The following is an 11,939-nucleotide window of genomic DNA, read 5'->3' as shown; positions in this document are numbered from 1 at the left end:
CAGTCTTATGCACACCCCTTCAAATAAAGTGTTACCAAAATGTGTTGTGCAGAGAAACTCACGTGGAGGGAACATTAGAAACCTTAAAGAACTACAGACTAAACATAGAAATAATTACATGAATGTAAAAAAAGAGAGATGAGAGTTGTTTTAAAGGTTTTCCACAGCTGCAAACATGCCTTCAACATGTGTAACAGCTCAATAAGTGGATCAGCTCAGTACACTGTATTTTATTGTGTCATGTTTCATTCAGTCCTCTCATCTCTTAGCAATGGGTGCAAGCTGACCATTGTGGGGAGCTGTTGGCTCTCAAGAAGCCTGGAGTCGGTTTATATGTGCACACTGCACTGCACATGTTAACAAAACAGGTAAGTCCTTTTCAGAACAGAATATTATTTCTTTGAGGTCTGCAATATTTAGTCATTCCTTCTATGTGAATTCTGCTGCTGGTTTTAAATATACCACAAATAAAACTGTAAAATGTATATTTTGTCTTTATGCAAAGAAATAAACACGACATATCACTAGAGAATTTAGTTAAACATAACCTCGTCTGTCTTTTATTGTCTTCAATGAAACACTTTCTCTTAACAAAGAGACAATAATTTGGACACAGAAGTAAAGTTTGTAAGTTTGTCACTGCAGCGACGGACATGAAGAAACCAGACGCGTCACTGCAGAGTCGTCACACCAGTCACAAGCGGAAAGCCGATGCCTGCAGTTTGTTAGGATTCAGTTATATATGTAACCATTAAGTGACAAGACACTTCACCTCCTCAGGCCCCCATTAACCTCAAAGTTCCTTAAAGTTTAGCTGTTTAGCTGTTATCTTTAAGATGTAGTGATAGATAATAAGCTTCATCTGAACAACTTAGCACCCTTTAACTTCACATTTTATCTCTTCTTCTTCTTTTCGAGCTTCAAATGTTTGCTGAAGTTGCCTCCATGTAATCTTTGCGAATAGAACAACACACAGAATAATTAATGCACAATTTATTCTTTACAAGCAATTCTCAGTACAGTTTGTATAATTATTGGAATATAACAAGGCACAATATTACCTGAATACATAGGATGTCTTTACACTTACTCCCCTCTTTGCCTCCAGGCTGCTTAAATACTAACCTTCTTCTATAAAGAGGATACATAAACACAGTAAATTTACACAACTAAGAGAACTTGTTCGTATGAAAAACGAGAAGAGTCAAACAAAGTGGAGAAAATGAGCAAGGCCCAACAAAATGTGGCGGCCTTCTGCTACTCAAATTGACGCTGCTCTTATTAATGCACAAATCTACAACCTAATAACATTCAGACAGGTGAAGAAGGACATAATGACTGCCATAAGATAAACAAATTAGCGGCAGACAGAAAATTAGTCTTACGACTTAACCATAGGATCCTCAGTAAACCCTATGGGCAAGTCTATTAAGTATTCTTAAATAATAAGGCAAAAATAGAGGAAAAATGTTTTACAGGAAATATGAAGGAAAGAAGAGGAACAAAATGTATTTTTAATAGCTTTGGTTGCTTATGCTTGTGAAGTTGTATTAATTAATCTTTTATTTAATTTGTTTTGTGTGTTTTTTTTAACTCCTCACTTACAAGCTACTCCCAGTTATCAAATTAATTATTTCATTTTGTTAAAGCAACTCTTTTTATACTTCTCCTTTAATGCATTTCACTGAGTTTGGCCTCTAAAGGTCTCTTTAAAACTCTCAGCAAGTGGTTTCCTGCCACATATTCTCAAAGAACGAGTCTGGATTTCAGGAAAGCGGGCTGACTAGCATAAGTACCAGACTGGTACTGTACAGCGTCATCTTTTTCATTTCTATAATGCTCTCCAACAGATATACACCAGAAACAGTCGTTACAGTCTACATGTAAGGTTTTCTCTCCAGATGACTCTTCCCGAGAACCTCATCACTAAACTGGTACGTCAGCTTTTTCTTGATTTTTTTCACCTCGCCAGTTTTGCCATAATTGCGCAAGGCGCGAGCCATCTTCTGATATGTCATTTTCTTCCGGTTTCCCTTCTGGATTCCCCAGCGATGTGCGAGGGCCTCTTTGTGTTTAGAGGAAAACTGAAATGTCCCCTTGTCTCTGTCCACCCACCAGATACTGTCCTTCATGTCTCCATTCTTTAGAAGGTCCAACAGGAACTGGTACAGACGGATCTTCTTTTTGTTACCTTTGGAAATAACATGGTGTTGCATTATTACTTATAATCTTTTGCCTAAATACATTAAGAAGAACGACTTGTCTCAATATTTTGGTCATATGCTTATGAAAAAGCCGCCAGTTACTCAGCACATGTTGTCAATGACGCATCTCGTCACATTTTAAAATCACAAACACCCATCCCCCCCGTCTTACTCTTTTGTCCGTTTGTAGTTCAGATAGAAACTGGCAACACAATATTTCAACAAACTGCCGTGCTTAAACAAGCCCAGACTTAGACACAGCTAAACCCAACTCTCTATATCTCTTTCTCTCTGTATATATATTTATTATATTTTTTATATAAATATGAATATGTTCAAATAGCTTGACAAAAATATTGCTGACACTCACAGTGGTGGTTTTAACCAAACTTAAACACACAGGTGACAATCACATTTATGCTGAGTGGAGAAAATTATCCCCCAAACATTCTAATATTGAAACACTTTTTTATATAATGTAATTACTGTAATGGACAAGGCATAAATATGTAGTCACATACCGCAGTTTTAATGTCCTCAATAAAACAATCAAAACCAGCAGTGTCAAAAACAGCTGCGCAACCAATTCTACAACATTTTTCCTTAAGGTGTCAGCAGAACAAAAAGCTGAGTAAGTACACAACATGAACATGAAACAAAGAAGATAAGGACGATTTCTGTCTTTTCCCTTCTTACTTTATTGGTCAAGTTCATTAAGATTAACACGCCATTACTTGATCAATCATAAATAACAATAACACAGCAAAATTCCTGATGCCTGAACAACCTGGAAGTGCTAACATATAGGCCGATGGGTGAAAGTTCACCAAGCTGTGACGGTGGATCCAAGAGTTTAAATAAAAGGCAATTGGACCCCCTTCCTTGTGTTACTTAAAGATGTTTCACTTCTTATTTTGAAGACTTCAGGTTTACACAAAGGAAACAAGTATCAAAATTCTGAACCCATGATCAGAATTCAAGTAGTTTTAATGAGATATGAAACATCTTCAGAGTTAAGCGCCAAGGCACAGCTTAATGGGGCAAGTATTTGTCTTGCATTCAGAAGGTTGTGTGTTGGATTTCAGCTCTCTTCCCTGCCAATTGTCATTTTCTGTCCAGCCAAAGTACTTAACCCAAGTTGCCAACCAGTCTTTGTACAGATGCTCATTTCTTAGTGCGACTGGGTGGATGTGGATCCAGTGAATCAATTAATGAATCAGTCAACAAATAAATCATATTTATAAAGCATCCTTAATACTAAAAGCAGATCGATGTGCTGTACAAAATCATAAACAATAAACCCGCAAAATGAAAAACTAAACCGCCTCTCAAATCCCTCCTACCAAGTTCGGTTCTTCTGCTGTTGTGCTACTGACAGAGCAGGGCAGAATGCAGTAAAATACAGGCGTGTGGATGCAAACACTCGCATCACATCCAGCAGAGATGAACGATCTCTGCTGGACAGAGTTGCCCTTGCTTCAACCACAAGCAGGTGCAGAGGTGTTCAAAGAGACAGAGGAAAATATTTGCCCTCAGTTAACTCAGGGTCCTGATAAGACTCAAGCTCTTGTGTGTAACAGGAATGCAAAAAGTTGTTTCTACAATGTATCTGGATGTTTTAAATGTGACGTCTAGACCTTATAAAAGGGGAGGTGAGGGCATCCTGGTTGTACATTCGCTTGCTTGCCCTGCACTTTTTCCTTCCACCAACATGTTTGTTTCATGCCATCTCCAGGTCACAAATACCAGTGGGCTCTGAGAATTGAACACCGCCCTAAAAAGTGTGTATAATTCAATAGTGGCGATTTTTTTTTTTTTTTGATGCAAATTCCCTCATTCAAATCTGCTTTACTACAGAGAGAAAGAAACGGCTTTGCTATTTTAAGAGCAAATCTTTCTACATGCAAATTCTGGTTTGCAGACAATTAAGTCTCATGAAAGGCTTTTTGAAAACACGTCACTGTGGATGTACAGGCGGTATGAATCCTTACCGAGCTCTGCTGATGTGACGTAAGGGACTCGATCTCTCAAGCACTCTTCATCTGACACTTCAAGCGGGGGACTCCTTCCTCCGTGGTCCTCATCATCAGAGCTGCGTTGGGATACACGGGGCGGATATACAGTTCGAGAGAAGAAGGCTACCTATATGAGAATCAAAGAGTCACACATCAGTACAATTCACTTATAAACTCACTTGACATAAAAAAAAAAATGCTTAAGAATAATTACATTATTTTTGCTATGGGAATTATTCCTATGTTTGTATTTAAACACAGACGGTAAAAATTCTGTCCAGTATAATCTCTCTAAAGGTTCAAAAGATTAAGTTATCTTTTTTTTTTTTTTTTCCTTTTAAAATGCACAGAGTTTTGTCATGGCAACAACAATAATCCGGTTTGTCTTTCTAAGAAGCCACACTGTTGTAACGCCTGTTGGTTGCATTCTCTTGCCTAAATAAGAAAGATCTTCCTCTTACTTATCTGGATTGCGGCATTTGTTACTACAGAGCCAACATGCATTATCAATCACTAACAGATATGGTGCCTCTCATGCCATCAGACTTTGGAAGCACACAGGATGACTCTACATGAATAAATAAATAAATGACGGACCATGTTTTAAATTTCTAAATCACTATCTCCATTGTTAGTCGATTTTTGCTAAACCATGTTAACAAGTTTCAGGTCACTCTCTAATACTTTTAAAGTATAGGAAATGTTAGATTATCCCTGTTTAGAATAATTTAAAAAGTAATTAGCAATTTCAGATTCACATTATATTTTACATAGTATCTTTTTGATGAAGTTCTCTGTAACCATGTTAACATTTTCCATTTTTAAATCTTTAAGATCGTAAGATTGAATATAATGTTTAGACTGTGTTCAGGGTGAAGTTACATTGCTTTGTAACTGACGCAGTATTTCACACCATACCCCCAACAGCGGACAAAAATACCAAACTGTGTTGGGTTTCTATTATGTATTTCTCACTGTGAGTAAAAGACTTTGGCACAGACTTTTCTCTGCATGAGCTGTGATGTGTGCACACATCAGTATCTGTGTGCCTAGCCGGGTAAAGCTTGTCAATCTATTAATAACATTCTGTTAAAGAAAAAAAAATAATACACAGTCAAAGGAGGACAACGGAGCTGCAATGGAACAATGGTTTTCACATTGTATTTTTACATGACATTTTTATTACTGAAGTGACACCTTTCATTTTCCCCTCGCTTAAATACACACGCACATTGTCTTAACATTAAACACGGGGAAAAAAAACTCTTTGAATTTCCAGTGAAACTCTCTGCCCTCTGCAAATTGTTTGTAAAAATCCTTAAAATTTCCAGCTCTAATCTGCTAACTCTGACATAAAGTGTAACTTTTGTAGTACATTTTGCCACGTAAATACAGTGCAGGTTGTTTTTACTAATCATCTGCTATGCTAAAGGGAAAAGTAGCTTGTAAAGTGCTGCAGATATGCAGTGCAGAAGTGAAATGGTTTCACACTTATGATGTTTATATGTCGAAAATGCTGAGCTGAAATGTTATCCAAAAACTTTAGGCCCCTGTTATAGCTCAGTGGCTCACAAAAAGAGGCCGCAGCAAAAAGATGTGACTTCAAATGAGCCAAGCTGAGTCGACATTGTCTATTCAGAGAAAACGCTGTTTTTGAACTGATTAAAAAGAGTAAGAAGACTAAAATTGAAGTGTTTCTTGTAACCCAAAGATTCACTTCCTGATTTTAGCTCAGAGTCCTGAAAGCAAACTCTGTTGCTTCAAATCTGTCATTTTTTTTTTCTTCCCCCCCGTGTGATTTTAATCCAAACTCTAAAATAAAACAAGGGTGTTTAGTGGTACAAGCATAGAAGTGTGTATCAAACTTAAGATTTCTGTTTACTGATAATTTCTCTGTTATCTCACAGCTAGAGCTGTGGCAAGTTAACGTTAAGATCGGTCAAAGTCGTCCTCCTGAGGAAAACCCTTCCTCAGTTGTAGTCATCGCCTTGAAAAGAGCTAACGTCGTGGTTCCACCTCACGACGACACAACCAAAATGTGTTACTCAAGCTGTTTGGTGACAGGAAAACTCACTGGTTGCTGCAGCACATGCGAATGTGCGGCTAGGTTCGGGTCGAGGAGGTTCTCCGGGTCGAACCGCAGGGCATCGTGTCGTATGAGCCCAGGTGGATGCAGGGCTTGGACACTCTGCAGCTCTGTGAAGTTGCTCTCCTGGAGGTTTTCAAACTCGACAGGGTGGACATGCGGGTGCGAATGGTAGTCCCAGTGATCTAAACAAAGGCAATGGCAAAAAGTGATAATGGTAGCAGCAGAAGTCTTTTGCTGTTTCACACTGCCTCTTACGTGGTTCTCAGCATTTTCAGCTTGTCTTCTGTCTGACGGCAACCCCCGGATACTAATTTAGAGTCACACCTCCACGCAACACTAATGCCCTCTACAAAAGTTGATAAAGCGGAGACACTCATGTAGATGTCGGGCTGAGCACTTTTAAAAATACCCCTTTAGAAGCAAAAGAGTTTCACTAAACCCTGCTAAGTCAGACTGCTTGTTGGACTTAACAACAAGGCCTACGCTTTGAAAGTGCAATTGTTGAATTGGACCTCTTTCGTGCTTCTAAAGTGTAAACTCTAACAAATTTAAAAATAGAAAGAGGGTGCAGCAACACAAACAAGTTGATAAAATCAAATACAGTACAAGCTAAATTTAAGAAAAAACTTCAAAGCCACTCTTTCACTACTACGTCCACATGAGCATTTTTCCGTTGCCTGATGCTGTTCCAGGATCATTTTTGAACTTTATCCAACACCCACATCAGACATTTCTTTTTACCATAAACTGCCTCCCACCTACACCCAAATTCAGTTGTTTTGGTGCAACATTCAAAACAGTTGATTTCAAGAGAAAGTAAAGCACCCTCTCATGTATTAACAAAACCCCAAGGGGCGAAAGTTGTTCTATGTCTGTAGCTGTAGCGGCCGAAAGAAAAGGCATCTGTTTCCTGTGTTTCCATACACCCTAATGTGGTGCGCTCCAGCTGCACACGCTGCTTTCTTTTTATGTACAATAAACCAAAAAAGTTAGTGTTACCGCCTTGGGTCATGGACTTAAAATATGAAACGTCCGGTGGATTAACTTGGGGAAGTAAAAAAAAAAAAAAAAAAGAAAAAATAAGATCTTCTGAACAGTAAGGCCAAGTTGTTGGAAATCATCTGCCTTCATTGGATTAATAATTATAAATAAAAATTCATATGTATTTGTTTCAGCTTCAGAGGGGATTTTTTTTTTTTTTTCCGTTTGACTACAAAGTCACTGTTTAAAATATTTATGTTGAAGTAAAACTCACCTGCCTGGATATCAGGATCTAATACGTATGGATTATAATATTCTGCAATTTGATGTCTGTAGATGTCAGACTCGTACATTTCTTCTGTGTGCTGAAAGAACATATGGAAAGAGAAAAAAAAAACTGTTTTCAGAAACATAGGCAAAGAAAACAAATATTTTTTTTACTCCTCTAATGGTATTTAATTCTACACCCGTTATGTTCTTACACACATAAATCCGTAAAGTTAATCAAACGAGACCTCTGTTTTGTGAAATCTTCACATAAACAATGCAGCTGCCTTCATTTAAATGAGGTTAGAAAAACGATTATAAATTAAATGTAATCATGAACAATTGTGAGTCTTTTTTTTCTTTTTTTGTCCCTGTAGTTCTGAAACTCCCTCGAACTTTTGAGTTTCATTTTCATGTCTCCTGTACTATAAAAGACTCTTACAATTTGTGTCTTTCACTCAACTTGAAGCAGAGACCACAATAAGTCAACTAATATGAAAAAAAAATCTAATATCCATTCTCATGTTTATGAAATAGAGTTTTCAGTCTTTGACAGGGCTAGTTTAAATCAGACCGAACCAGAGCCACTTCACTTGTCCTAAGTCTACGGAGGGTTTCGATAAAAAAAAAAAAAAGAAAGAAAGAAATATACTCACAGGAGGGATGAGGTAGCTCTCCATTCTGTATGGATGCAACATGGAGACCTCTTCTCCAGCAACCCGACTCTCAGACGCTTTGCTGGCAAAAACGCTCTCACAACCTTTCAAAACTTTTGTGGCACCATTGCACAATGTTTCAAAATTTCCTCTCACTCAACGAAAACCAACTCCAAAAAAAAAAAAAAAAAAAAAAAATGTCTCCCTCACTCTTATTGTATAGCAGAAGCTTGTGACCTTAGCTGCGCTCGTAGGCCTGCTTCTCTGTCAGGCAAAGCCAAACTGAACGAGGCCTCGTTGTTGTTTGCCGGTGAAATGAAAAAGGAACTTTTAACTTCTGTAAAATGTCGGTGGGTGGGAGCATTCAAGTGTGCCTGCTGCAGGTTCCTGGCTATTGATGATTTGTCAGAGAAGATCATGAAGCTTCACATTTATCGGTGAAGAATATATTGTCCCCTCCCTCAGTGGCCAATCATCTTCAAGGACTCTCCTCAGCGACAGTTTCTCACTCAAAGATCTGCTTCACAGGTGATAAACACAGCCTACTGTGAACTGTGCGAATATATTTAACTTGTTGAACTTACACTCTGCACATTAATTTTAAACAGTGTTTGATATTTTGATGCACAATATCAGATCATCTATGTATGTTCATGTGTTTTGAACACAATAGACAGTTTTTAGAGTTGTGGGAGCTGAAAGAGAGCTTGTTATTCACAGTTGTAAGAGTTTAAACCTCTGTCTGAAACATTTTATACTGTAAGCAAAAGCTAATGCAGGAAGTCTAAAATTAGATTTACCAAAACACATCCTCCAAAGGCCAAATTTTAAAATTGAAAATTTTAATGTAAATCCTCGTCCGCTTCACCGACTAAGCTGTTGTTAACTTGTGCATCAAATCTAAAGGGTCTCCTTCCTGTTGCTAACACAGGAGACCCCCAGCTGAGCAGGAAGAAGCTTTGAGATTCATCCCAGAAACTGTGAGCTGGGGTGCACTGTTACCCGCTAAAGTGGGAATTCTGGTTGGGAAAGTTGGGAACAAACAAGCAGCCCTGAGATTTTCATTCAATGTTGCTGTGTGTTCCTACACATAAAATTGGTTAAATGAGACAAGTTCTGACTATTGGAAAAAACTTGAAAGCAGTATTCCTTAGAAAAGCTTAATCTCAGTGCCTTATTATGGTGTGATAACATCCATTGTCTGTTAACTGGGTGACATGTGTGTCATGGTAATCCATCATGCATTCAGATTCTGACTGCAGACCTGAAACAAACAGAACAAAAGTGCAGACAGTGTTGTAAAAATGGATTGGAAACCCACTGTTTAGTATTGTAAACAGAAGGGATATTTTAAGTGGACTGATTATTTTGCCATTTCGTAGCTTTGTAGTTTTGGTCAATTTGCACCAAGTGAGCTTGTCATTGGTACTTTGAGAGCTGCACAGTGAAAGTAATTTTCTGTTTTCCACTTACAGCTTAGTTTAAAGAAATGTGGCTATGTGACTCTAAAAACCAACAGGTGGCAATTCAAAATTACTCCGGTGTCATCAAAGTTTTCAACATGCCAGGCTTTAAAGGAGTCATTAAGCCCAAATCGCAACCAGATGAGCAACAACAAGAAGAAAAGAAAACAAAGTTTTTATATAAAATACACCTGCTTATTATCTGGACATTTCTGTGACCATTAATCCCATTAATTCCTCAACACCCTATAAAAATAACTTGTATCATGCCTAGTGGGTCCAAATGGGAAAAAGAAGACACAAGTTGGTAATTTGTTGAATTAGACTTTAAAAATGGACTGACTGAGTCAGATACACTGAAAAACATATTTTCCCCTCCTTTTTTTCAGAGGTTTTCTCAATTCTGCAGTCTTGTTGCATCAACAAACTTCTTAAACTTTTTTAATTTAGCAAAAAAATAAAAATAAAATAAGCCACTTCCCCCCAACCCCTGCCCCCACACCATCCTCTGCAGAGCCACAACAGATCCCCATGCACAGCTGGAAGATAAGATGAAGGTACAGTCTCTGTGCTGAAACCACTCTGAGCTGTGAATGAAGATTAGGATTATAGTGTTGCAGCAGTTCACAGAGAAGTCACTGTTTGGAACCATCCACAAGAGGAACTGCACAGCTCTTCTGTCATACTAGAAAACTGATAAAAGATGGTTAGTTTCTCATCTGTCCGCATGTTTGTGTGTAATACGCTCTGTTAAACTCTGGTCAAAATGTCTGGTTGACATTATGGTTAGGTGTCTTTGACAAGTCTCAGAGGAGGCTGCTGCAACAGCTGAAAATAAACACACATATCCTTTATGCTAAACTACCAGTTGAATAGTACAGTAAGCATGCAGCACAAATCTGAATGTGTATTATTAGGGCTGCTTGTTCAAGGGGAAGAATGCAGCTTTGTGATAAGACAGAGCAGTGAATAGATTACTTACTGTACGTTTAAAATACTAAAGTTATTTTGGTCTCCTGATCAGGAGTACAGAGTTCTCCCCTATGCACAAAAGACAAAGTGTTTTTAAACATACAGAGAAAAGGGAGGTGAATGATCACTACATAATTCAGCAGCATGTGTGTTAGATAAAGATGTGAGTTTATATATAAGCATTCCTGTTTATATGTTGTGAAAAAGCGGGTTTTTTTTGTTGTTTTTTTTAACTGAACTGGAGAGAGATCACCTTTGTTAGAGTCCGCTGTTTGGAGAGCTGTTAAAACCACACAGACTGTGGCCAAACCCCTCCACTGGTCCGTCTTAATCACAGCTGGCTGAACATAACTGATACAGCAGCATTTTCCGACTGTATTAATACACAGAGAGCCGCCGCCGCCGCCGCCGCTGCTGCTGCTGCTGCTGCTGCTGCTAGACCAGCACTATTTCCATCATGACTATTTTTAGTTGATCCAAAACTACTTAGATTCTGGTTTGTTTCATGCTTAATACAACCCGAAAATAAAAAGTCACATCAACATTGAGCCAATAACAGAAACAAAGTGTTACTTGGCATCTATGAAGGTTGCTGAACATAAATGTAACATTAGCTCAATTTATCAGTCATTTCTAATTAACAAACCAGATGAACAAGTAGGAGTTTTAAAATGTTACTGAGCTTTAAAAGATAGAGGTTTTTGTAGAGCTTTGTGGAGATGCAACACATGCATGTCGGAGGAATTATTTTTATATGTATATATATGTAGATTTTGCTTAAGAAAATGTTGAGACATTAGGAACAAATTAGCTACACCTGCTCAATTGCTTTTTACCCTTCGTTGCAAAATAGTCAATGACAAAGAAGTAAGGACCGCTTGAGTTGACTTCCAGAAGTTTAACTACAGCAACATAACGAGGAAGAAAGAAAACACTCAGTGGTGGTGTAATTGTGTGGGGAACATTTTCTTCACACACCATGACCCCTTACCAACGGCGTATTATTCAATGTCCCAGACTAGCTGGGTATTGTTGCTGACTGTGTCCATCCCATACTCTTCTCCTCTTCTGGATGGACAGTTCCACCACACTGCAAAGCTCAGATCATCTCAGACTGCTTTCTTGAGCATAAACTGACTCCAAAAATCTCCAAAATCCCCAGATCTTAATCCAGCGAAGCATCTTTGAGATCTTGAGGAATGCGAGACTTGAATCAGCGATAACTGCATGGCGCTTTTATGTCAAAACGGTAAAATGTCTCCAACACTTTGTTGAATCAATGCAAGGAAGAA

The 11,939-nt window shown here is 38.2% G+C and overlaps 1 protein-coding gene across 1 annotated transcript; it reads right to left on the bottom strand.

Annotated features, from left to right (window-relative positions):
* Window positions 1-977: 977 nt before the first annotated feature.
* LOC106942585 (transcription factor PU.1-like) lies at window positions 978-8,621 on the bottom strand. The gene is made up of 5 exons (XM_015025906.1): window positions 8,213-8,621; window positions 7,564-7,654; window positions 6,294-6,490; window positions 4,196-4,346; window positions 978-2,191 (listed from the first exon to the last, which is right to left on the bottom strand). The coding sequence occupies exons 1-5, from the start codon at window positions 8,252-8,254 to the stop codon at window positions 1,878-1,880; spliced, it is 795 nt and encodes a 264-aa protein (XP_014881392.1). The 5' UTR covers window positions 8,255-8,621; the 3' UTR covers window positions 978-1,877.
* Window positions 8,622-11,939: the final 3,318 nt, after the last annotated feature.

The sequence above is a fragment of the Poecilia latipinna genome, unplaced genomic scaffold (assembly GCF_001443285.1).
Source record: "Poecilia latipinna isolate Pla-1442-1.1 unplaced genomic scaffold, P_latipinna-1.0 Scaffold4398, whole genome shotgun sequence".
Lineage (NCBI taxonomy): Eukaryota > Metazoa > Chordata > Actinopteri > Cyprinodontiformes > Poeciliidae > Poecilia > Poecilia latipinna.
This window is presented reverse-complemented; position numbering and strand designations above follow the sequence as displayed.

Coding starts and splice junctions, on each gene's coding strand:
- LOC106942585 (XM_015025906.1), bottom strand. CDS start 8,254: ATGTTGCATCCATACAGAATGGAGAGCTACCTCATCCCTCCT. Junction 6,491..7,563: donor AGATCCTGATATCCAGGCAG/GTGAGTTTTACT, acceptor GCCTTTGTTTAG/ATCACTGGGACTACCATTCG. Junction 4,347..6,293: donor CGCATGTGCTGCAGCAACCA/GTGAGTTTTCCT, acceptor ATTCTCATATAG/GTAGCCTTCTTCTCTCGAAC.